Source organism: Trachurus japonicus, chromosome 4, assembly GCF_045865225.1.
Source record: "Trachurus japonicus isolate A0001 chromosome 4, Traja_1.0".
Taxonomy (NCBI): domain Eukaryota; kingdom Metazoa; phylum Chordata; class Actinopteri; order Carangiformes; family Carangidae; genus Trachurus; species Trachurus japonicus.
In genome coordinates this window covers 35,161,068-35,187,694 of record NC_140910.1, presented here as the reverse complement: position 1 = coordinate 35,187,694, position 26,627 = coordinate 35,161,068, and the positions used below count along the sequence as shown (strand labels likewise).

Here is a 26,627-nt window from a genome sequence, read left to right as displayed (position 1 = left end):
CTAGTTCCGTGGTGCAGCGCAGGGGGCGCAGGGTGGCGCAGTGAAAGTTTCGACCAGCGGAGCCTGGCGCACAGTCAGTTTGGCAGATTGGTAGACTGCGGTGCGCAACAGGGGGAGGTGTCACAGATTCAGCTTGGTGTAGTGGGAGTTTTGTGCCAAAAAGTCGTGCCGAGGGTGCGCTGAAAGCCCGCCAGCTCCAACCTGGTCTACTGTCAGCGCAAGGCGAAGCGCAGCCGGTGCAGTGGTAGATTGGCTGACTGGCGTGCAGTGCGCACACGTCACCAAGACCTCACAGGCAGGTTTCCACAGTTTCAGGCACATTTAGATGCAATAAATAATCACAACAAACACTATTTAATGCAACTAATGGAATCCACACGTGAATTTATATCTATATAGATTGTCCCGTCACATCTGACGTCAGATCAAAGGCTGTTGGCAGCGTAATGGAAACTCCAGCTGAATTAAAGCAGAAGTAAGCAGATTATTTGTGTGAATATAAGTCTTAAATAGTTATATCTTCCGACAGCAATCACTTACATAGAGTGTTTGGTCTGAAACACGGGTCTGTCAGTCACTCTGCTCTGCTGTAAGCCGAGGAGAAAACTTTCCTTGTATCCTACAACCTTTATCCAATGAGGAGAGAGAACAGCATAAAGGGGCTCTCTGTGTGTGCAGCCAAGGGATGCGCGTGAATGTGGTGACGTAGGGACGAGGGTGGGGACTCCTAACTCCATCGGCTTACAAGAAGTTTCAAAGGAGATTAAATCGAAAGCAACTGGATTTAGTTATTTGTCTAGGAAGACGTTTCACCTCTCATCCAAGAGGCTTGGATATAAAGAACACAAGCACCTGAGAGGCGCCCTCACAACTTGTGGTTACCCTAGCTGGACCTTTGTGAAAACTGCAGCTGCTTCCAGAAAGAAAACCAGCAAAGTGGTTGAGAAAGAAAGACAAAACAAGAGAAACAACATAGTCATTCCATATGTGTCTGGAGTATCAGAAAAACTCAGGAGGATCTTTAACAAACAACGTATCCCTGTGTATTTCAAACCCAGCAACACACTCAGACAGAGACTGGTACATCTCAAGGACAAAACACCACACACCCACAAAAGCAATCTGGTGTATGCAGTCCAATGCAACGAGGAATGCAAAGACCTCTACATTGGAGAAACAAAACAACCACTGCATAAACGCATGGCCCAACACAGGAGAGCTAATTCCTCAGGCCTGGACTCTGCTGTCCATTTACATCTCAAGGAGAAAGCCCACTCCTTTGAGGACAGCAATGTCCAAATCCTAGACAGAGAGGACAGATGGTTTGAAAGAGGAGTTAAAGAAGCCATCTATGTAAAAGTAGAGAAACCATCCCTCAACAGGGGAGGTGGTCTCAGACACCACCTATCTCCAATTTACAATGTTGCCCTTTCATCCCTTCCCAGGAGATTCAACAATCTAGCCTCAAAGAACAACTACTGTTCACAAGTGGCAAGTGACTCCAACGACTGTCGTTATAACAATAGAGTTCTCAACGGGCCTGAAAATTACAACCCGAACCGACCCGACCCGCGGGTTATTAAGCCCGGACCCGACGGAACCCGACACACCAGCATTAATTATCTGCCCGAACCCGGCCCGAAAAAAAAAAAAAAAAAGCAGCGTGCTTGCAGCGGGAGGTGCCGCTGCCGGTGACGCAGCACTCGTCTTCTTCCTCACGTCATCTGGCCCCTCCGGTACCGGCCCGCTAACACTTGACGTACTGCTGTAGGCTACAGTTGCCCTTTGATCAGCAGACAGCGGGCGCAATTGATTACATTTCTGCCGCGGGAACGGTGCGTCTTTGTGGAGATTTATCCACCAACCAGTGCGCGTGCTGTTGACGCACAGCTGCAGCTGTGGAGTAGGCACATACCTATCGTCGGCATTTTCCAGCAGTAATGTTTCAGTGGTTCTGCCCACAGCAGCACAAGATGCAGAGTGGGATATTTGTCTGAGACACACACATGAACAAACAACAATTTACACCAGAAATGTTTTTTATGAGAGAGAAAAAAGGCAGCCCGAGGTCCGACCCGACCCGAGTCACTTTCATATTTTTTCGACCCGAACCCGGCCCGAACCCGCGGGTCCAGTCGGGTTTGTCGGGCTGGCCCGACCCGTTGAGAACTCTATATAACAACATAGGGCACTAACGAAGTCGAAACCAACTTTCCATCAAAGACAGTCATTTAAACGACTGTCGTTGGCACTTGGAGCACAAAAGGGAACCAGTGACATCATCACCCTTGTGAACGCCCACACAAGAGGTTAAATAGTGAGTCTCCACACCAGATAGTTGGACCAGTCCCAGCCTGGTCAGTTGCGTACATGAACTGATGAAGCCTCTTGGATGAGAGGTGAAACGTCTTCCTAGACAAATAACTAAGTCCAGTTGCTTTCGATTTAACCTCCTTTGAAATACTATGACCTGGGCAAATGAGAATATGCACCGGCTTACAAGAAGTTAGCCAAAACCACCAGATCACTTACTGCTTTAACACAGCAGGGACGAACTGGGACTAAAAAGCAGCTGCGGATGTCCCAAGAGCAGGACTGTCAGGGTGGATGACTGCATGTCACTGCCGTGTTGAGACTACGCACTGTGCCGTTGTGATGATCCGCTTTATTTATTTACTTACTTATTAATTTATTATCTGTTAAAGGTGAGGAGAGGAGCTCATTTGATAGGTGAAGATCTGAATCGGCTGTGTTAATCCCACTTCACGCCTTTCTCTCCTCCTCCTTTCCCACTCCCTCCTTGTCTCCTCCCTCTTTGCCGTTTGCACCGGTAGGAGGGACGAGGGGAGTGCCTGCGCCATGCACCAAACTTGGAAAATACACCTGGACATATCCCGTTGGCACGGCGAAGCTACGCTGCGCCTAGACTGTGATTATGATTGTTGACTGCTGGCAACCCCTTAGAGGGCTGTTGTATCTGCTGTTGTTGTCTATGCCTGTTTTGCACAGCATTTCAGTTTGTTTCTTGTTTCTATGTCTTTTATGTGTATGCTGTGGAGTGCTCTGATTGTTTTATGCCTTGTTGTCTTGAGGAGGCCGAAGACAAATTTCCACTACGGTGGACAATAATGTCTTTTAAATCTAAATAAAAAAATAAAGACAGTAAAAAAGCAACTGGACTTCTTCTCTTGTTCTTCAAACAAGAAAAAGAGCACAGGAAAGATTACTGCCAGGCCAGCAGAAGGGGACAATGTAACATCCACAAGAATAGGATGACCTGGATGACTGAGAACCTTCACGGACAAAGACAATAAAGGAGACAGACTTCCAGAGACTGAGTTCTTGTTGTCTGAATATACCTGAGAGTGTCCAGTCTCCAGTCTGGATCCTCCAGTCCACGGGACAACAGCTTCACTCCTGAGTCTCCTATATGATTGTAGCTCAGGTCCAGCTCTCGCAGGTGGGAGGGGTTGGAGCTCAGAGCTGAGGCCAGAGAAGCACAGCCTTCCTCTTTGACCTGACAGCCTGACAGGCTGAACACACACATAAACACCACCTCACTGACAATGTAAATGCTTGTCATCTTTGTTGAATCGATTTAGTGAAAGCTACATCACAGCAGTGCTGTATTTAAACATTTCATGTCAATAATAACCTCTTAGTTCAACATTATTACCTTGCTAAATAATTAAATTAAATTTAAAGCCTTGATATTTAACTTGACTGTTAAAAAAAGAGAAATCCTGACCTCCCTTTTTGTATTGTTATTTATTTACTGTTTTTATTTATGTGTATTGTGGAGCACCCCCCAATTTAAGTTTTTCACAAAGCATGTGTAGGGTTCTCTAAAAATCTCTAAAAATGTGTATAAACATTCATTCTTTATTTTACTGGGTTTCTATAATCTCAGTTATGTTAAAAATATACAGATTATCCCTTTTATATTGCTTCTAGAAGACAGAGTAAAGTAGGACTTTCCCAGAATCCTCTGGTTTTTCTCGTTTTTGCAATAGTCCTATTAAAATAAATATTGTTCATATATTAACTCTGTAATTCATGTAATATATTGTTTAAAAATATTCTATGACCTTTAAAAAAAATGATAAAGGTTATCTTTTCCTGTTTAATAAAAAAGAGACTAGAACATTCTCCGGGAGGAAGTATCCCACAGTTCACTGGGACAGTGAAGCTGCTGGCTGCATTTTTCCGCGGCAGAGAGAAGGAAGTAAATGTTTGGAGACTCGGACTAAAGGTTGGCCCAGATATTGCACTGCCAGAGAGACTTTAACCGGTCAGAATATTCTTTTCACGTAGCTCAGTCGAGTGTGTTTACTTTACGCGATGGTGAAGTTTTACGAGCCGCGACAGCGTGGTCTCCGCCATTATCTCCGTACATTAGCTTAGCAGTGTTGCTATCAGTTAGCTCCTCGGCAGAGAAACCAGACTGCTGCACAACACGGACACGAGGAAGTCGCCACCGGACATTCGTGCGGGACCGGACGGACCGGACGAGTGGAGGAGTCGACAGCAGGGAACGAGGACGTGTCGCAGGTAGCCGGAGCTACGAGAGTTGGCGGGGAGCTGTCTGGACATCGCTCTGCGGCCTGGCTGGCTACACCGCCATGTTGCTTCAACACTGAGAGGTTGCGTGAGTACTTGGAACGGTGCTGAGTGCAGGATACAGGCACGGGACTGTGTTAAAACAGGTCCATGGCACTGGTCCGACCTCCCATTAGTCCGACCTCCCATTAGTTCGACCTCCCATTGGTTCGAACTCCCATTGGTCCGACAATCGGAGTAATGAGAGTTCGAACTAATGGGAGGTCCTCATTAGATCGAACTGGACTAGTTATTAGTCAAACTCTCCATTCATACCGTTCACTATGCATTTATATAATTATTCATATAGGCTCCACCTGTCAATAAGACACACGTGGAAGAAGAGGTGCAGTTTATTGTGTTTCACCAACGAGGAGCTGTCATTACGCACGACTTTTACGCACTGCTGCGCGCTCATTAGTGTCCGTAATTAAACCTTGACACTCATATCAAATCAAACTTACATTACAGACAGGTGGATTGGGTTCTCTGTCTCTTTCTCCCACTCCGAACAGACAGACGGACGCAATCAGAAAGGAAACAGAGGCTGCGCATTGATCCTTTTTTCCTTTCTGGGATCAAACGGATCATGTGCATAATTAACTGCAAAACAAGCACTTCATATTAATAACATATAAGGCTCATTATGCTTCCAGCCTGTCTAGCCTCTACCTGCTGTTTTTACTAAACTTAACCAACTCCTTTCTTCATTGCCTGAACCTAACCAAAGCCAAATTTACTTTCTCTCTCTCTCTCTCTCTCTCTCTCTCTCTCTCTCTCTCTCTCTCTCTCTCTCTCTCTCTCTCTCTCTCTCTCAGTCTGCTGTCAGCAGCAGCGGCGGCTGCAGCAGGCTCGCGCCCGTGAAGTGAGCTCAAGCCGGCCAGGTTCAGCCGTGCTCGAGCGGAGGGGGGGAGAGAACTCTGTACTCTGAGAGGGGTGGCTTTGATTATCAGTTTACACATCTTGATCAGCATTTATGATGGTTGTGCGCGATCTGACATGATCTGGCTCTCTGACTGAATATGGTGATATTCTGGGCCGCACGTGTATGTGTGTGATGTGCGTAGAGAGAGAGAGAGAGAGAGAGAGAGAGAGAGAGAGAGAGAAAGCTGCATGCTCCTATCAATGGAAGGGCTTGTCACAAAGTAGCGATGACAGTTCGAAACTAACGGGACCACCCATTGGTTCGACCTCCTATTGGTCCGACTTGTGGTTGATTTTGTCGGAGTAACGGGAGGTCGAACCAATGGGAGGTCGGACCAGTGGGTATTTTGTCGGAGTAACGGGAGGTCGAACCAATGGGCAGTTCCCGTTAAAACAGACTCGGTTTTGAAGTTAACTCTTCTTCTCACAACTGGATAAAACTTCATGTGCACCAACGCTTCAAATGGGCCCCAACGGTTAGGGAAAATTATCCAACTGTGTTGTGAATGCACAAAAGCACTATTGGTTGATATTTCTATGCATTTGGGTTATTGAAATCACATTTTGAACACTTTAAAGGTGTGAATACAGTTGAAATATTAAGAACACATCTAGGTAATTATTTCATAAGTGATTTGGTTTATAAATAAGCTAAAAAACCTCATTCATAGGTTTATTATTTTCATTTAAAAGATTGGGTTGAGCTCAAATTAAAAACATTTCATTTCATGGATGTGAGGTAACTAAAAGGGTTAAAAACACTCTTTTTATTCATTATTGGTTGGTTGAAATAAACTAGAAACTGTTCTTTTGATATAAAAAGGGTAAAAAGAAAGCATTTTGAGGCTTCAGGTATTACTGTATTGATTTAAAGGGTACAGGAAGTGTTTTTGTTATTTTCTTTTCTATTTGCTGAAGCTTTGCTAAATTTAAAGGTAGCATTCCACAAAATATGAAAAGGGTTTAAATAAAATAAATGCTTGTGTCTTACCTTTTACATATTGTGGTTTAACATTCTTTTAAGAGTAATTTGTATTTCTGAGGGCTTACATAATCTTTGCTAACACCTAGCATAGTAAGTTTTCAGTGGAGGCACCGCGCTAGTTATTTCCTTTTTCCCACTCTAATGATAAAGTCCCTTGTTTAATTCAGAACCACAGCGAATTCACCATCTTTAGCTGAGAACCTAGGACCTGTTTTATTTTATTGGGTGTGACCACAGTGTAGATTATAAAGACTACGGGAAAAAGGGGTTACACATGTACTTGTACATCTGTGTGACAATAAATATCTTGTTACAAACTCCAAAACTTCAAAAAGGTGCAACAGAGCTGTTAACTATAACGACAGCTGAGCCTGTTGTGCTGTTGATGCTACTTCAGATGATGGTTCAGAGCAAAGAGAGCATTATACTCTAAAATTGTGTTTTTCTCTATTCTTCAATAGATCAAGGTGTTTTCAACCATCCTGTATGACCACAGAGTTGTGACAGACATTCAATCAGGGAGCTGGACAACAACAAACCAACAGTCCCTGTAATTTTATTAAAAGATTACCTGTATGAGATTTGTGTAGATTCATCTTGCAGCACAGGCATAAACGATGATGAAGGCTGTGATTGGAAAGAACATGTATTCAGTGATGAAAGGTCAGAGATGATGCCAGACATATAACATAAAGTAGCAAGATTACTGACTTATATCCACCAGTGTATGTCTTGTATAATTGATTGTATTACTCCATTAGTTTTATTTCCTTTTAGGAGGTATTTCCATAACTGTCAGTACTAGACATTTAAATAAAAATCATGCTTTTCCTGAAACCTTTGAAATGAACCTTGAGTGCATATGGTTTGGTTAGAATTTACACCATCTACACTGTTTTAACCAAGGGGGCAGTTGTCGGTCTGAGAAGTGAAGCTCACTTCCGCGTTCAAAAAACTGCAATCCCCCCAGCTTCCTCTGGGGGCTGGTGTCAGAAGGGAGCATTCTCCATAGACCCCCATGTTAAAATCGCCGACTTTACATCCTCAGTAAACATGTTAAAAGCCTGGTGTCAGAAAGTTTTTTGGTCTCAATCGATAGTTTCTACCACCGCACACACTCTGAGAGGTTGAATTTTTTTTTAACTCTACCGTTTTACTGTTATTAGGTTAAAACTCTGGCCAATTAGGGCGCGGAAACGTTGAGTGACAGGTCCGCTTCGAGGCCAGTGGGCGGGTTCTCGGCCGGACAATCCAACATGGTGCTGTTCAGGCCGCCATATTTGAGTCACAAAAACGACTCCCCAAAACCAATGGGTGACGTCACGGATGCTACGGCCATTCTTTTTACAGTCTATGGTTTTAGCATAGTTCATACATGTAATTGTTTCGTAACATCAAACCAGGTAGACTGACTAAACAAAACTAACCAACCAACTTGTCAGAAGTTGGTTAGTACCAACTTTTGCTTGTACTGTAGTTTCCTCAGATACTCTTGACTAAAGTCTGAGTGACTCCACTGACAGAGGCCGAAACTGATAGAAATTCCTCCAGATTCTTCTCAGTCTTGTGGAAAATAAATATTTTTTCTTGCGGATTCAGACACTTCACATCTATCACACAGTTCCCTGCTGACATTTCTGAATATCTGTTTTCCATGGCCTGCTCTGGGTCGAGCCCTGATATCTGTCTGAAATATTGGTACACTGGTTCATCTCTCACCTTCATCAGCTTTGAGTTGTCGTCAGACGACTCTGGGTTTGTCTCCACTGTGTTTGTGTCCTGTTTGTCATCGGCGCCACCTGATGGGAGGACAAGACACAACAGGTGTCAGAAATCAGTGTTTACTCTTCCTCAGGTCTGAGTCAACCTGAGCAGCTGGTCCAAATATCTGCTACTGTGTCAGCTCAGACTGTAATGTACAGGAAATGTGTAAACTGATGGAAAACTGATGGTATCTGTCTTTATTCAGTGAAACTCACCAGCTGCAGCTTCATTCAGTGATGATGATGAACCCTCTGAGCCCTCCTCACCTTCCACAGCAGGAGGCTGCAAACTCACTGAGAATGTTTATGAAGTATGAAAATCATTGGATTTTGTTACCATTTATAAAGTTTCATTGTAAACATGAGTAAATATCAGACCAATCTACCAACAATCTGATGTTTTCAGGAGGTCACACTAAATCTGATGTGTAAATACTTTGGTGAGGAAATGAGCACATGCTCAGACAGATTGTATTGAAAGCAGATTGTTGGACAGATGTGTCCGTACTCACAGGTTTTGTCTCTGGAAGCTTTAATCACTTCCTGTGCCCCAACACTGTAGAGATGAACACAAAAAGTTCTAAAGTCAGTGTAAAATAATTTAATTTTGTTCCCAATAGTGAAGACGGCAGATCATATCAGTCAAGTCTAGCTGGTGGGTTATTCAGGATCTTAGCATATTTAGAGTCACTGATTCATGGACGGATGGAGAGAGTAAAAATGAAAGACAAGAAAGGAGATAGACTTCCAGAGACTGAGTTCTTGTTGTCTGAATATACCTGAGAGTGTCCAGTCTCCAGTCTGAATCCTCCAGTCCAGCAGACAGCAGCTTCACTCCTGAGTCTCCTATATGATTGTAGCTCAGGTCCAGCTCTCGCAGGTGGGAGGGGTTGGAGCTCAGAGCTAAGGCCAGAGAAGCACAGCCTTCCTCTGTGACTTGAAAGCCTGACAGACTGAACACACACATAAACACCACCTCACTGACAGTGTAAATGCTTGTCATCCTTGTTGACTCATTGGGCCCTAGTTTGGTGGCGCAGCGCAGGTGGTGCAAGGTAGCGCAGCCGGTAAAAGTTTCGACCAGCGCAGCCTCGCGCAAAGTCAGATTGGCAGATCGCGCTGCGCTGCGCTGAGATAGGCGTGGCCGCGCAGCAGGGGGAGGCATCACAGATTCAGCTTGGTGCAGTGGAAGTTTCGTGCGAAAATGTCCCGCCGAGGGTGCGCTGAAAGCTTGCCACCTCCAACCAGGTCTACTCTCAGCGCAGGGCGGAGCGCAGCAGGTGCAGTGGAAGTTTGGCTGACTGACGTGCAGTGCACACACATCACCAAGACCTCACAGGCAGATTTCCACAGTTCCAGGCACATTTCAATGCAATAAATATCCACAATAACCACTATTTAATGCAACTAATGGAATCAACACGTGAATTTATATCTATATAGATTGTCCCGTCACATCTGACGTCAGATCAAAGCAGAGATCAAAGGCTGTCGGCACGCAATGGAAACTCCACCTGAATTAACACAGCAGGGACGAACTGGCACTGAAAAGCAGCTGTGGATGTCCCAAGAGCAGGACTGAGGGTGGATGACTGCATGTCACTGCCGTGTTGAGATAGGCACTGTGCCATTGTGATGATCCGCTTTATTTATTTATTTACTTATTAATTCATTAGTGGCGAGTGTAATGAAAAACAAAACACAAATCATCATCTCTCTTAGCCCACCACAACAGCCTCGGTGTCAGATAGTCAGTATATAGCCTAAACTCAGCATCTCTATCACAGAAAAAAAAGAAAAAAAAAGAGACGGACAGACAGAGAGAGAGAGAGAGAGAGAGACACGGACAGACAGAGAGAGAGAGAGAGAGAGAGCGTCCTTTACGCTGATTTCATCCCGCATGGTGTTTGTTTATGTTGTGATCAGTGTACACCTCTCATCTGTCTTACACAGAGAATAATACATTGAATTGAATAAATGTGAGTTTCTTTATTAGTTTATTAGTTGTTGTTTTTTACTCTGGGCAGCGGTTCTCAGTGTATCAGATCAAACCTGATATTAGTAAACTCATCATTCGACCACTCTGAGCTCGGATCTCCGGACCAAAACACCTGTTTCCTCCGGGGAGAGGTTTGGCGTCGCTGTCTCCTTCGTCCATGTCAAAGTATAAAAAATGACAAACTTGCAGCGCGCATCGCCCGCGGCCAGTGGCGTGCAAAGGGGGGGGGTAGGGGTGGCAGTCGCCCCCCCTCGTGGCCTAATTGTTGAAAAACGCGTGCTAGAGTGCTCCCTGGGAGCCAAAACGCGCGTTAAAGTGCCCTCTTGGGAGCCAAAACACGTGCTAAAGTGTCCTCATGGGGGCCAAAACGTGTGCTAAAGTGCCCTCTAGGAGCTAAAACGCGCATTAAAGTGCCCTCTAGGAGCTAAAACGTGTGCTCAAGCGCCCTCATGGGGGCCAAAACGTGTGCTAAAGTGCCCTCATGGGGGACAAAACGTGTGCTAAAGTGCCCTCTGGAGCCACAACGTGTGCTACAGTGCCCTCTAGGAGCTGAAACGCGTGCTTAAGTGCCCTCTTGGGAGCCAAAACGCGTGCTTAAGTGCCCTCCAGGAGCCAAAACGTGTGCTAAAGTGCCCTCATGGTAGCCAAAACGTGTACTAAAGTGCCCTCTAGGAGCCAAAACACATGTTAAAGTGCCCTCTTGGAAGCCAAAACACGTGTTAAAACAGGCCACATCGACGGTTTTTAGTCTTAAGGTATTCATATTATAAAACAGGCCAAATCAACGTTAAAAAAGGCCAAAATTTTTTCGTCGCCGGCCAAACGCACCATGTTGCTACAGTCTCACTCTTGTCATTTTCTGAAACTTGGCAGCCCTGAAAGTGCCCTCTAGGAGCCACATCTAGGAGCCAAAACATGTGCTAAAATGGCCTCTTGGGAGCTAAAACACGTGTTAAAGTGCCCTCAGGGAAGCCAAGACGCGTGCTAAAGTGCCCTCTTCAGTGGCGAGGACGCGCTATTATGTGCCCTTTTTTTTCCTTTTCGCCCCTGCCCTTCAAAAAGTCTGTGCACGCCACTGCCCGCGGCGCAGTTAAAGGTGAGGAGAGGAGCTCATTTGATTGGTGAAGATCAAAATCGGCCTCTCTCTTCTCCTCCTGTCTCCCTCCCACCCTGTCTCCTCCCTCTTTGCCGTTTGCGCCGGTAGGAGGGACGAGGGGAGGGCTTGTGCTGGCCTGAGTCGGACCGCGCTGCCCACCAAACTTGCAAAATGGACCTGGACACGCCTCGTTGGCGTGGCGAAGCTGCGCTGAGCTTAGACTTCGCTCGGTCTAGGAAACTAGGGCCCATTAAGTCAACAAGACATTAAGTGAAAGCTACGTCACAGTAGTGCTGTATTTAAACAATTCATGTTGAAATCACCTCTTAGTTCAACATTATTACCTTGCTAAATAATTAAATTAAATTTAAAGCCTTGATATTTAACTTGTTTAACTGTTAAAGGACAATTCCAGGCGAATTCAACTCTGGGGTGTATTTTCATATCATTTTAGGTCTAAAAGAATGAATCTGAAGATTTTCAATTTAATGTCTCCTGTTTTGCGGTAGTTGCATCTGTCCCCGCGTCCCCACGGCAGCAATGAATGGGAGTGGATGTAAGTTCCGCTGTTTAGGCTGTTTACATCCCTCAAAGCCGAAATTTTTTTCCACAGACAGCATCAGATGGCGACTCAAATATGCACCGAGAAGTTTATTTACTTCAAGCAAGCCGACATGTTTGTAAAACTAGATCTAATTCAAAGTCTCTCGGAGTCTCGCGCGAGACCCAGTTGCCGTGCACGGTGTGTTCACATGCAGTGGGAAAGCTACCGTTTGTGTCATAAACACAGGAATATCAACTCTTTACTTGCTTCAAGTAAAAAAAAACTTCTCGGCGCATGTTTGAGTAGCCACCTGACGCTGTCTGTGGAAAAAAATGTACACTTCAAGCAAGTAAAGAGTTGATATTCCTGTGTTTATGACACAAGCGGTAGCTCCTACTGCGCCTGAATACACCAGCACGGTAACTTCAGGCTCGCGCGAGACTCTGGGAGACTTTGAATTAGATCGACTTTTACAAACATGTCGGCTTGCTTGAAGTAAATAAACTTCTCGGTGCATGTTTGAGTAGCCATCTGATGCTGTCTGTGGAAAAAAATTGCGGCTTTGAGGGCTGGAAACAGCCTAAACAGCGGAACTTACATCCACTCCCATTCATTGCTGCTGTGGCGACGCGGGGACAGATGCAACTACCGCAAAACAGGAGCGATTAAACTGAAAATCTTCAGATTCATTCTTTTAGACCTAAAATGATATGAAAATACACCCCAGAGTTGAATTCGCCTGGAATTGTCCTTTAAAAAAAGAGAAATCCTGACCTCCCTTTTTGTATTGTTATTTATTTACTGTTTTTATTTATGTGTATTGTGGAGCACCCCCCAACTTAAGTTTTTCACAATGCATGTACTTGTACATCTGTGCGACAATAAATATCTTGAACTTGAACTCTTGAACTTGAAAGTGTAACCAGGGAGAGGGATATCTGCAACTTCCTGCTCAACCTCCTGGCACGAAACCCAACCCCAGATAACCAGAGGAAAATGGACTAAGTACATGTACAAAACATCAAAAAGGTGCAACAGAGCTGTTAACTATAACGATAGCTGAGCCTGTTGTGCTGTTGATGCTACTTCAGATGATGGTTCAGAGCAAAGGAAGCATCAAGGCCCTTTCACACCGCGGACGTAACGAATAAACGACACTAAATTGCGAAATATTCGGCGGCGAATATTTCGCATCAAAACCATTCACACCGGCGGCGACACGAATATGCGACAGATGCGACAATTATATTCCAAAGTTTCGCTTTGCGACGGTTGGTTCTTCACCTCCACGTCATTTTTAATCTGTTAATTATCCCTCACGTATTCACTATGCCACTGTCGTCTTGTTACCAACTTTACTCAACACAGCAGCTCACTGTCTGATCACTGATCAATATCTGATCACTGCCTGATCAATATCTGATCACTGTCCTGACAGTATGAACACACTCTATTGCTATTTCTCCTCCCCCTCTCCTCTTTCCACTTACCCCCCCTCCTCCTCTCCTCTCTCCTCCGAGACACAGGTTATTTACATTGTTTACATTAGCGGCCAAGCACGTGTCCATGCGCCCGCGTGTTCATGTGTCCGTGTGTCCTACGTGCCCAGAGAGACGGCAGGTGGAGGGGCTGACTGGCAGAGAGGAGAGCAAAGACGGTGAAACAACAACTTATTTTTCCTGTGAGAGACTGTGGCGGGCCGAGACTGTCTCGTTTGTAACAGCTGTCATGGTGTTCTGATGTGGCCTACCTCCTTTTCATGCCACATGATTGGTTGATGCGTTTATTCGCCGGGCGAAAGCTCAGAAAAATCGACCTCGCACCGGAAAAAAATTGTGCTGCATTTTCACCGCGACACATTCGCGGTTGGTGCTTAAGGACCCGTGATGAAAACCGGGGTTCGAAAAAAAAATATTGATGCGCGAATTATTCGCACGAAAAAATACGTCTCCGGTGTGAAAGGGCCTTTACTCTAAAATTGTGTTTTTCTCTCTTCTTCAATAGATCAAGGTGTTTTCAACCATCCTGTATGACCACAGGGTTGTGACAGACATTCAATCAGGGAGCAGGACAACAACAAACCAACAGAGAACAGCAAACGTTTGGTGACTCCTGTCACCCATAGGAGGTACTGTGTTAAAATAGTCTCAGTAATTAGGGCCACGGGCCATCGCACCAGTGCCCGGGCTTCGCCCGGACGCTTTTCGATTTTGGACAAATTATATATCAAAACGTGCGGTTTGATCGGGATCGGGGTGCTATTGCTTTTCTCAACAGTTAACAAATTTTTTGCGACATAAGTCACGAAAAACTACGCAAAATTTTGCATTGAAGTCAATGGGATGGGTGAAAAAAAAGAGCGAAAAAGACCAATCATTGGAGTTTAACAAACGTCTACTGCTCAGGCATACTTTCACCTAGAGACTCCATTTAAACTTTAAACAGTAGACACAAGTCTTGTGTATTGTCGTATTACTCCACGTTTTGATAGGTCATATAGTTTTTTATCAATCCCTGATCAATGACCATGATCATTTTTGGAGAAATTATGAGATTATAATGGGTGTGTATTGCACGGAATGTTCGTGACAGAGTGGCTGACATCATCGGTTAGAGTGGAAGAGAGCCCAGAAAAAGTCCAGATTTTTTCTCTTTCCACACTCGGCCCGGCCACAATTTACACTCTACACGCATCATTTTTTCAGAATTTGTAAGACAAACTTGTTCTGTCTCTCATCATGTGCTCAAAATATCAGAGAGACTTACAGAATTTACAGAATCAGCCTCTAAGTGCGGCCACGTCTGTCTCTGCTCCTCATTGACTCCAATACAAAGATTTTCTGAGAGAAGCAGAACGGCCTGATGTTTTAAAACTGCCATCCTCTCCAAAATATTTACTGTAGAAACAACAAATCGTACCAAATTTTTCAGGAAGTCCTTAGAGCAACGTGTTCTGTGTTTTGTTCTGATAGGAGTTACCGTTTCGTCACCGTAAGCCTTTTGCGAGACCAGTGCAAAGGCAGAAAATCACTCTTTTTCTCCATGTTTCTGTCTGTCTCAGCCCCTATCGCCGTGGTAACCACCTCGAGTTGCCGTGGTAACCTCTTTGATCCTCAGGCCAGAGCTCGTTAACTTCATAAACAATCCACCTGGCGCTCGTTTAAATGTTTATAAACACAGACACAGCTAAATCAGACTGACACAGGATGCAGCTCATAACGTGTCAAGTCAGTCACACACACACACACACACACACACACACACAGACTCTAGAACCAGCTTCATGTGATTACAGTTACAGACACACACACACATCAAAACACACAGGTAACATACAAATACGCACGTAAGCGCGCACTCCTCACACACACACACACACACACACACACACACACACAGTTAACCTAATGTGATTACAGCTCCTCCATATCAGTGCTTATAAAAAGATGATCATGTGACTGATCAGTTCTGTCTTGACCTTAAGATCGTGGGTTTGATTCCCATGTTGACAGAGATGGCAAAACCGGCAGTAGCCCCGTGGGCCTTTCAAAATTTCCCCAGAGGAAATTTTCTAGTTTTATTATAAGATTACCTGAATGTAGATTCATCTTGCAGCACAGGCATAAACGATGATGAAGGCTGTGAGTGGAAAGAACATGTATTCAGTGATGAAAGGTCAGAGATGATGCCAGACACATAAGATAAAGTAGCAAGATTACTGACTTATATCCACCAGTGTATGTCTTGTATAATTGATTGTATTACTCCATTAGTTTTATTTCCTTTTAGGAGGTATTTCCATAACTGTCAATAGTAAAAAATAATTTTAAAAAATCATGCTTTTCCTGAAACCTTTGTAATGAACGTTGAGTGCATATGGTTTGGTTAGAATTTACACCATCTACACTGTTTTAACGTAGTTCATACATGTAATTGTTTTATAGCATCAAACCAGGTAGACTGACTAAACAAAACTAACCAACCAACTTGTCAGAAGACAAGTTAGTACTAACTTTTGCTTGTACTGTAGTTTCCTCAGATACTCTTGACTAAAGTCTGAGTGACTCCACTGAAAGAGGCTGAAACTGATAGAAATTCCTCCAGATTCTTCTCAGTCTTGTGGAAAATAAATATTCTTTTCTTGCTCATTCAGACACTCCACATCTATCACACAGTTCCTTGCTGACATCTCTGAATATTTGTTTTCCATGGCCTGCTCTGGGTCGAGCCCTGACATCTGTCTGAAATACTGGTACACTGGTTCATCTCTCACCTTCATCAGCTTTGAGTTGTCGTCAGACAACTCTGGGTTTGTCTCCACTGTGTTTGCCTCCTGTTTGTCATCGGCGCCACCTGATGGGAGGACAAGACACAACAGATGTCAGAAATCAGTGTTTACTCTTCCTCAGGTCTGAGTCAACCTGAGCAGCTGGTCCAAATATCTGCTACTGTGTCAGCTCAGACTGTAATGTACAGGAAATGTGTAAACTGATGGTATCTGTCTTTATTCAGTGAAGCTCACCAGCTGCAGCTTCATTCAGTGATGATGATGAATCCTCTGAGCCCTCCTCACCTTCCACAGCAGGAGGCTGCAAACTCACTGAGAATGTTTATGAAGTATGAAAATCATTGGGTTAAAATTCACATTTTGTTTTAAAGGGATAGTTCACCCAAAATTCAAATTTCACTCATTATCTCCTCCCCCTCATGTGGACTAAGGGCTGGGAGAAGTTTCAGAGTCCTCTGTGGCTTCTCTGAGTTACAGTGGGGCTCCGTGCAGCACTGCATGTCCATATGACGGTTGAGAACGGAGCTCACTTTTCTTTGTCCAAAAAGACACACCAAAAACATCCAAATACCTCCATAGTGCTCGTCTGTGATGTCCCTCTTGTATTGAAGCCCCGACATGAGAAATTGTTCCGAAAAAAACCAAAAGAATTCTATATTTTAAGATCGCGGGATTTGCACTGACACAGGCAGAGCAGTGAACTGAGACACTGGGAGCTTCCGCTACAAATACAAGAGGGACATCACAGACGAGCACTATGGAGGTATTTGGATGTTATTTTGGATGTTTTTTGGTGCTGTAACTCCGAGAAGGCACGGAGGACTCTGAAACTTCTCCGAGCCCTTAGTCGACATGAGGGTGAGTAGATAATGAGTGAAATTTGAATTTTGGGTGAACTATCCCTTTAATTTATAGAGTTTCATTGTAATCATGAGTAAATATCAGACCAATTTACCAACAATCTGTCTTTGTGAAACAATAAAGTAAAATGTAAAAAAATATATTGTACTTTTTGATTCATTCAGCGATCACACCCTCAACAATATTTTAAAATTGTGTCAGTACTGTCTAGTCTGAGTTAGGAATTAACAACAAGCACTTGAGCTTTAACCAGCACGAGTTCTTCAGATTGTTGAACAGATGTGTCCGTACTCACAGGTTTTGTCTCTGGAAGCTTTAATCACTTTCTGTGCCCCAACCCTGAAGAGATGAACACAAAAGTTCTAAAGTCAGTGTAAAGAACAATAAGACGTATTTCTAGATGACGGATGGAGAGAGGAAACATGAAAGACAAGAAAGGAGATAGACTTCCAGAGACTGAGTTCTTGTTGTCTGAATATACCTGAGAGTGTCCAGTCTCCAGTCTGGATCCTCCAGTCCATAGGACAACAGCTTCACTCCTGAGTCTCCTATATGATTGTAGCTCAGGTCCAGCTCTCGCAGGTGGGAGGGGTTGGAGCTCAGAGCTGAGGCCAGAAAAGCACAGCCTTCCTCTTTGACCTGACAGCCTGACAGGCTGAACACACACATAAACACCACCTCATTAAGTGAAAGCTACATCACAGCAGTGCTGAATTTAAACATTTAATGTCAAAAATCACCTCTTGGTTCAACATTATTACCTTACTAAATAATTAAATTAAAGGACAATTCCAGGCGAATTCAACTCAGGGGTGTATTTTCATATCATTTTAGGTCTAAAAGAATGAATCTGAAGATTTTCAGTTTAATCGCTCCTGTTTTGCGGTAGTTTTGTCTGTCCGCGCATCGCCACGGCAGCAATGAATGGGAGTGGATGTAAGTTCCGCTGTTTAGGCTGTTTCCAGCCCTCAAAGCCGCAATTTTTTTCCACAGACAGCATCAGATGGAGACTCAAATATGCACCGAGAAGTTTATTTACTTCAAGCAAGCCGACATGTTTGTAAAACTAGACCTAATTCAAAGCCTCCCGGAGTCTCGCGCGAGACCCAGTTGCCGTGCTCGGTGTGTTCAGGTGCAGTGGGAAAAGCTACCGTTTGTGTCATAAACACAGGAATATCAACTCTTTACTTGCTTCAAGTAAAAAAAACTTCTCAGCGCATCTTTGAGTAGGCACCTGACGCTGTCTGTGGAAAAAAATGTACACTTCAAGCAAGTAAAGAGTTGATATTCCTGTGTTTATGACACAAGCGGTAGCTCCTACTGCGCCTGAACACACCAGCACTGCAACTTCGGGCTCGCGCGAGACTCCGGGAGACTTTGAATTAGATCGACTTTTACAAACATGTCGGCTTGCTTGAAGTAAATAAACTTCTCGGTGCATGTTTGAGTCTCCATCTGACGCTGTCTGTGGAAAAAAATTGCGGCTTTGAGGGCTGGAAACAGCCTAAACAGCAGAACTTACATCCACTCCCATTCATTGCTGCCGTGGCGATGCGCGGACAGACGCAACTACCGCAAAACAGGAGACATTAAACTGAAAATCTTCAGATTCATTCTTTTAGACCTAAAATGACATGAAAATACACCCCTGAGTTGAATTTGCCTGGAATTGTCCTTTAAATAAAAGCCTCAATATTTAACTTGACTGTTAAAAAAGAGATGAATCCTGACCTGAGACCTTCCAGTCTGCAGTGTGGACTCCCCAGTCCTACAGACAATAGTTTCACTCCTGAGTCCTGCAGGTTGTTGTTGCTCAGGTCCAGCTCACTCAGGAAAGAGAACTGGGAGCTGAAGACTGAGGCCAGAGCTTCACAGCTTCTCTTTGAGAGTTTACAGCCACTCAGTCTGAAAAGGAATTAAAAAATAAAAATATTTGAACACTCAACATTTTACAAATAGGCCAGTTCATATTCAATGTTTTAAACAACAATGCAGCTGCAAACAGATATTTTCCATGTAAAGATACAATGAATAAGTTGCCTCCATTCCCAGGTCGCTATTGTAATTACTTAACAATTTGTTCTTAACTCATTGAGTGCCATTGACGTATATGTACGTCAATCAAAATCCAACGCTTGAGTACCAATGACGTACATATACGTCAAATGCAGTTTTCTGCAGCTGGTAAATGGGGACGCTGTTGCGCACACTGCGAGTAATTTTGGGGCTTCTAGGATGTGTAGAACGAATGAGACTGTAGATCAGAGCAAGAAGTGAAGAAGAAGGATAAGATGAGTGCGATCGGTACGGAGATAACAAAGTTGGGAAAAGTTTTTATTTCTAGAGAAAACCGACGGGCAGAGCCTGGAACAAGTGTAACGTGGAGCTGGAGGAAAGCTTAGCCACAGATACTATTAGCATAGCTCCAGCATGAAGTGATCAGAGGAGGCAGGAAAGGTAAAATGATCTAGATGATCAGTACCAAAATGCCGAAGCGAAAGCGGATCGCGGAGTCAGTTTCACCAGTTGCTCTGAAACCGACGTGACGACGAACCGAGAGATCAGCGCGGTGAGTCGCTGCCGCGGCCGCGTTCAGCACGGAGGCTGAAGACGTCTCCCTCCCTACTTCAGAGACGAGGGGAAGCAGCAGGAGGAGAAGGGGGGGGGGTGAGGAGAGGGGGAGGAGGGGGTTAGGAGAGGGTGAGGGGGCAGCAACTGCAGGAGAAGTAGGAGAGCAGGCATCACTCTGCAGAGTGTATTTTAGTTTGTTTTTTTTGTAGCCTACAATGAAAAAACATGTGAAATGAAATTTTCAGATGTCTTACATGTTTTTGAAGCCAAAATTAAAACGGATAAATTACTGTTTTTCTTGAGAGACTCTGTTTCACAAAAGTGCATTTTTCTCAGCTTTCTAGAAAAAAAGTGGTCTTTTTGGTGCAACCAGGCTCTATTCAGCTTAAGATAAATCAAGAATGGAACAAGGTACAAACAAATGGCTTTCCCCCTCTTTGCTTTGAGCTATTTTGTGTTTTCAGAGTCATAGTACAAAATATTCTCTGGGTCTTAAAATATTACTCAAAATGCCCCGAAACGCTGGCACATGGCACTGACCATTTTATAAAAGGGCTGGCACTCAAAGAGTTAGTGAGTTACCTGGTTAAAAAAAATATTTTAAAAACTCCTCTGACCAGCCACATCTCCTAAATTTATCTTCTCTGGTTCTTTGTTTTGGTATGCACTGTGTAGATTAGAGCGTGTGAGTCTATGTTCACCGACCCCTCTTCATTTATACTTAGGCTAATTGATTCAGTCTGCTGTGAACAGTACCAGTGGATCAGCCCAAGTATTAATTTCTTTCCCAGTCCATCTGTGGAGCAAGTATTGGTCAGGCTTTAATGAAAGCTGGACTCTGAGCAGGTCATTTCCTCTCCTCCATGTGTAAAGCCAGAAAAACACTTGTTACATGTGGATGTGCATGGTGATTATGCAGATTATGTAAACTATTTTGCTGTTTCCTTATTTTATGAATCTGCTTGGCAAAAGTAGCTATCACTAGTTGGTGTAACACCGGCATTGTCACGTAAAATATTTCTCTACTGGTTTTGGCTGAGAACAACAGGAAAGGGTAGATTTGGCAACAGCCAGTGACTGCGTTTACATGCACTTCAGTACCCCGGTTTTAATCGGGTTTTTTAAGTACCCCGATTATTGATCAAATTCGGGGTATGGTGTTTACATGAAGTTAGAGAACCCCGGTTATTCAGTATCCCTGTATACATGATAAATACAGTATCCCGGTTTCTGATTACTGCGTCTTACGTGCGTATGTGTGTTTTATTCATGTTTATACAGGAAGCGCAACTACTAGGAAATATGTCCGAAAATTTACAAATTAAAAATGCTGCCATGTTACATAACTTAATAAAAGAAAGGTAAATTCAATGCAGACTGATCGGTTCATTGTAAAACATGCTTTTATTGATGTAAAAGTGGTGATTTCTGTACACACGTTAGGCGACAGAGCCTCCAGGCAGCACTGCTCCTCCAATACACACATGAAGCTTCACTTTTCATTCAAACAAACTAAGGCAACTGCCACAATTATTAGATTTCATCAATGAAACCAGCATTTATCTCCTAAAAAGACTATAACCAGCCGGCAGTAAACATCTAAAAACCTACGGGTAAGTTAATTAACGACCGTCTTCTCTCCCGAGGTGACGGAGTAGTCTGGCCGGCCGAGCAGCTCTGCAGACCGGCTGCTGTCTCTGTGATGTCCCGGTCACAGCTCACACACGGGGAGCTTCACTGCTCCGGAAAACGTCGTAGCAGACTTGTAAACAGCTTCATTTGGATAAACCGACCGCACATTGGGGATCTAAACAGTTACTTTCTCGCATGAAAAAAACAAACAAAACAAACTTAATAGTCTCCTCGTCGCTCCAGAATGCGCTCTTGTTGTCGCCGCCATTTTGTTACGTAACGTATCTATGGTAACGGTTACGTCAGCTGGCTGAGCAGCTGTCAGATATCGGGGTACTGTGTTTACATGCTCCAGTATCCTGATTTCTTTCGGAGTTCTCCGGGCAGCAAAATCGGGTTTCTCAAAATCGGGATATGAGCTTATCCCGATTTCTGGAATCGGGAAATGGTGTTTACATGCGCAAACACAAATTCGGGGTACTTAAAAAACCCGATTGAAATCGGGGTACTGAAGTGCATGTAAACGCAGTCAGTGATGTATTTGTTGAGTCTGGTGGCCCTGTGAGAAAACTAGAGGCAGTGAATATGTTATGCAAATTATTGGTCAAAGTCATAAATCCAAAACAGCTAAAGACTGACCTGAGACCTTCCAGTCCACAGTGTGGACTCTCCAGTCCACCAGACAGCAGCTGCACTCCTGAGTCCTGCAGGTTGTTGTTACTCAGGTCCAGGTGTCTCAGACTAGAGGACTGGGAGCTGAGGACTGAGGACAGAGCTTCACAGCTTCTCTGTGAGAGGTTACAGCTGCTCAGTCTGAAGAGGAATCGGCAGGAAAAAAAAACAGATAAACAGATAAAATGCTATGTAATAAATATCTGTTCCCAAAATGAATTCATGACATCAATTATATATCCTATATATAAATAAACATTTCTTCACACACAAAAAATAGTCCAGACAGTAGGCCTACTGCTTTGCATGTCACTGTGCTCAATCAGAATGATGTGGCTTCAGATCATAACAACAGGTTGAGAGCCAGAGGACTTCTCTCTGTGTGTTAACTGAGGCAGTGAAACACACCTGCATTAGTGGCCTTGACTTTATGAAGTTGATCGCTTTGATGCTGTCGTTTAAAATCTCATGTAACACCAACCTGAATTCATAAAGTTTCGTCATCAAGCAGTCAGGAGGCTCACCGACATGACGTGCATGTTTTGTGTTGAGATGCGGCTGGAGATGAGATGAGCCAGCTTCATGCCACTGTTTGCTAACTTCTCCCCACAGAAGAAAAAGAAAAACACAGTGGCTCGAATGGTTTGCAACTCGTGAACGTAAATCCCTTCATCACAAATTCTTCTGAATACTGTCGGGATTTTACCGGCGCTGGTTTCGCCTTTTTTTTTTTTAATCACTTATCCCTCCTGTTTCAGCAGCGCTGCTGCTACGTCAACCCTGACTCCGTTGTTTGATTGACAGGCGATGCCGTGCGGCAAATGTCAGGTTGGGTTAAACCATGTGTGGGGGAGACTTTTTTTTAGGATAATTAATAATAATAATAATAATAATAAGTAAAAAAAAACATTTACAGATTATGGTTGTTGTTGTTTTTTAAAGCCGAAGTACTTCCACACAACCAACACGGCCCATCTTTTTGGTATAAGTTTCTCTGTGTCTGTGACATTTTCTCCGTGCATTATTCACCACTCAACCCAGGCATGCAGCTTGTTTGGTACAACTGCAAAACAGTCCCCCTCTCAAACAATGTCCCGCGGCGTGACGTTCCGCTGCTCTGTGTTCCCAACGTTTTTGTACGCTACACACTCACCGGTATTGGGGTATATGAAAAATTCATATCATAAAAAAAAAAATCACCGGTATTCGGTATGAACCGGTATACCGCCCAGCCCTATATAATATATAATATGGATCTGTATGCACTTACAGAGCTTCGTTGGAGGCTTTGACCACTGGCAGCAGCCTCAGAAGAGCCTCCTCTGAAGCAGAGTATTTCTTCAGGTCAAACTCGTCCAGATCTACTTCTGATGACAGTAAGATGAAGACCAGAGCCGACCACTGAGCAGGAGACAGTTCATCTGTGGAGAGAAGTCCTGATCTCAGGGACTGTTGGATCTCCTCCACTAGAGAACGATCATTCAGTTCATTCAGACAGTGGAACAGGTTGCTGCTTTTCTCTGCAGAGGGAGTCTCTTCAATCTTCTCCTTGATGTACTGGACTGTTTCCTGATTGGACCGTGAGTCACTTCCTGTCTGAGTCATCAGACCTAGTAGGAGAGTCTGATTGGTCTCCAGTGAAAGACCCAGGAGGAAGCGGAGGAACAAGTCCAGGTGTCCATTTGGACTCTGTAAGGCCATGTCCACAGCGCTCTGGTAGAAATGTGATGATTTGTTTCTGAACAGTTTAAAATGTTTCAAGGTCAATTTCTTTCCTGACAGCAGGTTGCGTCCAGAGTTGATGAAGGTCAGATGGACATGAAGAGCAGCCAGAAACTCCTGAACACTCAGATGGACGAAGCAGAACACCTTGGCCGCCTGGTACAGGCCTCTCTCCTCTTTAAAGATCTGTGTGAACACTCCTGAGTACACTGAGGCTGCTCTGATATCGATGCCACACTCTGTCAGGTCTGATTCATAGAAGATCAGGTTTCCTTTCTGCAGCTGCTTAAAAGCCAGTTTTCCCAGAGACTCAATCATCTTCCTGCTCTCTGGACTCCAGTGTGGATCTCTCTCAGTTCCTCCATCATACTTGACCTTCTTCAGTTTTAGATGAACCACCAGGAAGTGGATGTACATCTCAGTCAGGGTCTTGGGCAGCTCTCCTCCCTCTCTGGTCTTCAACAGCATCTTCAGAACTGTAGCAGTGATCCAGCAGAAGACTGGGATGTGGCACATGATGTGGAGGCTTCGTGAGGTCTTGATGTGGGAGATGATCTTTCTGGCCTGCTGCTCATCTCTGAACCTCTTCCTGAAGTACTCCTCCTTCTGTGGGTCAGTGAACCCTCTGACCTCTTTCACCATGTCAACACACTGAGGAGGGATCTGATTGGCTGCTGCAGGTCGTGTAGTTATCCAGAGGCGAGCAGAGGGAAGCAGGTTCCCCCTGATGAGGTTGGTCAGCAGCACGTTGACTGAGGTGGACTCTGTCACATCAGTCAGGATCTCAGTGTTGTGGAAGTCCAGAGGAAGTCGACACTCGTCCAGACCGTCAAAGATGAAGACGACCTGGAACTCATCAAAGCTGCAGATTCCTGCTTCTTTGGTTTCAGAGAAGAAGTGATGAACAAGTTCCACCAAGCTGAACTTTTCCTCTTTCAACACATTCAGCTCTCTGAAGGTGAAGGGAAATGTGAAGTGTATGTCCTGGTTGGTTTTGTCTTCAGCCCAGTCCAGAGTGAACTTCTGTGTTAAGACTGTTTTCCCAATGCCAGCCACTCCCGTTGTCATCACTCTTCTGATTGGTCGGTCTCTTCCAGGTGGGGCTTTAAAGATGTCTTCTTGTCTGATGGTTGTTTCTGGTCTGTCTGGTCTCCTGGACGCTGTTTCAATCTGTCTGACTTCATGTTCATCATTGACCTCTCCAGTCCCTCCCTCTGTGATGTAGAGCTCAGTGTAGATCTGGTTCAGAAGGGTTTTGTGTCCTGCTATAGCGATGCCCTCAAACACACACTGGAACTTCTCCTTCAGGTTGTCTTTGAGTTTAGGCTGGCATTTGTGAAGAGCTTCTGAATGAATAAACAACAGATAATAGGACAGTAAAGTAAAGGTCTTCGTAACAACAGGTCATAGTAAATGAATGTAAACACACAGAAATATTTGAATCTAAATTCATGTAGTCATGGTGATGACTCCAACCGTGAAATGTGACATCCCCTCACAAAAGGTGCTGAACTTTACCTGCTGCTGCTGCTGCTGCTGCTGCTGCTGACGGGTCTTGTCCTGTTGGAGGAAAAGGAATCATTAATCATGAGGAGTAGCAGGACCAACCCAGTTGAGGTTGTCCTCTGTGTGGAAATAGTTACAAAGCCACGAGATTTAACAAAGGTAAAACCCTGGCTGCACTTCCCATGACTGACCTTCATTAATTCCCATCTTCTTCAGAATGAACCTTGCTACCTGCAGAACTTTCTCAGTAGTGTACATGCTGACCATCAAGTCCACTGTTTCCTCTCTGCTTGCATCCTCCAGCTCACACTTTGGGATGGAAGGGAAACCATCCAGTACGTCAGCATCCTGCAGGTACCACTGGAAGCTGTTCAGCTCTTCTTTCCCCAAATTCATCAAAACCTGCAGCAGCTGCTCCTTCACAGACGTCGCCATCTCTGTTGCCTGACAGAATCAGATCAGTGACACACAATTTATCATGGTAAGGGATGTGACTCTATTTAGTGCCATTACATCCCTGGTTTGTTAATTAATATACAGTATTTAAAGGACAATTCCAGGTGAATTCATCTCGGGGGTGTATTTTCCTAACATTTTAGGTCTAAAAGAAGGAATCTGAAGATTTTCAGTTTAATCGCTCCTGTTTTGCGGTAGTTGTGTCTGTCCCCGATGAATGGGAGCGGATGTAAGTTCCGCTGTTTAGGCTGTTTCCATCCCTCAAAGCCGCAATTTTTTCCCACAGACAGCGTCAGATGGAGACTCAAACATGCGAATATCGCTACATTTTTATTTTTTTTAGGCGGCAGCTCTTTGTTGTTAAACCAACACTAAGGAACTTTTCAACCTTCATACAATATTTTCATAACTTTTGTGATGGTACATCGACTTACAACAGGTTGAATGTAGGGTGGCCATTTCCACAACACCAAAAAGGAGGACACTTTGCGGCATTTAGTGAGGAAATAAAAATTGCAACATACAACTCTAGTGTACTCCCCACAACAATACAATTTTGTACATGATAACGATGGTATCATGATACAATGATTCTGAGATACTCTGTTCAACACAAGACAATGTATCTATGATATCATGTATGTGTAACAGAAGAGGAAAAAATATTCCTGAGAAGGCGAAAAGTATTTGTTCACAGTATTTGTATCTATTCAATAGCCTACAGCTGTCTTGCAAAGTGCAGTGCCACAAAGCAGAACATTTATGGCCTTAACCTTTATGTCTGACACAGACACTTTTGTCCAATGTGGTACATGTGCCGGAAAAAATTTTCAGGCCACAAATACACATTCCACTTAATATTAATAAGCATATAGAACTTTTTTTATGTAAACAACAAAAGACAGTAAGAAAAAAAAACACCATAAACGGGTGAATATTGAACTGAAAAGTCCACAGTGTATTCCACAGTGATTCAGTCCTTTGGGGACATGTCTGCAGTGTATTTGTG

At 44.0% G+C, this 26,627-nt stretch overlaps 1 protein-coding gene across 1 annotated transcript; it reads right to left on the bottom strand.

The window, feature by feature from the left end:
- LOC146989338 (protein NLRC3-like) lies at positions 1 to 24,999 on the bottom strand. Its single transcript, XM_085773195.1, has 10 exons — positions 23,205 to 24,999; positions 21,902 to 22,075; positions 18,791 to 18,964; positions 17,541 to 17,714; positions 17,355 to 17,398; positions 16,433 to 16,510; positions 16,066 to 16,263; positions 8,228 to 8,307; positions 4,484 to 4,667; positions 1 to 95 (listed from the first exon to the last, which is right to left on the bottom strand). Exons 1-10 carry the CDS (start codon positions 24,722 to 24,724, stop codon positions 1 to 3), a joined length of 2,721 nt encoding a protein of 906 aa, XP_085629321.1. The 5' UTR covers positions 24,725 to 24,999.
- Between the last annotated feature and the right edge of the window lie 1,628 nt (positions 25,000 to 26,627).

Bases quoted from the DNA above. Each gene is read 5' to 3' on its own strand.
- LOC146989338 (XM_085773195.1), bottom strand. From the start codon at position 24,724: ATGACAACGGGAGTGGCTGGCATTGGGAAAACAGTCTTAACACAGAAG. The intron at 22,076-23,204 runs GTAAGTGCATAC...ATTCCTCTTCAG, and splicing joins AAAGCCTCCAACGAAGCTCT to ACTGAGCAGCTGTAACCTCT. The intron at 17,399-17,540 runs GTATATTCAGAC...TCATCTCTTCAG, and splicing joins TGGAGACTGGACACTCTCAG to GGTTGGGGCACAGAAAGTGA.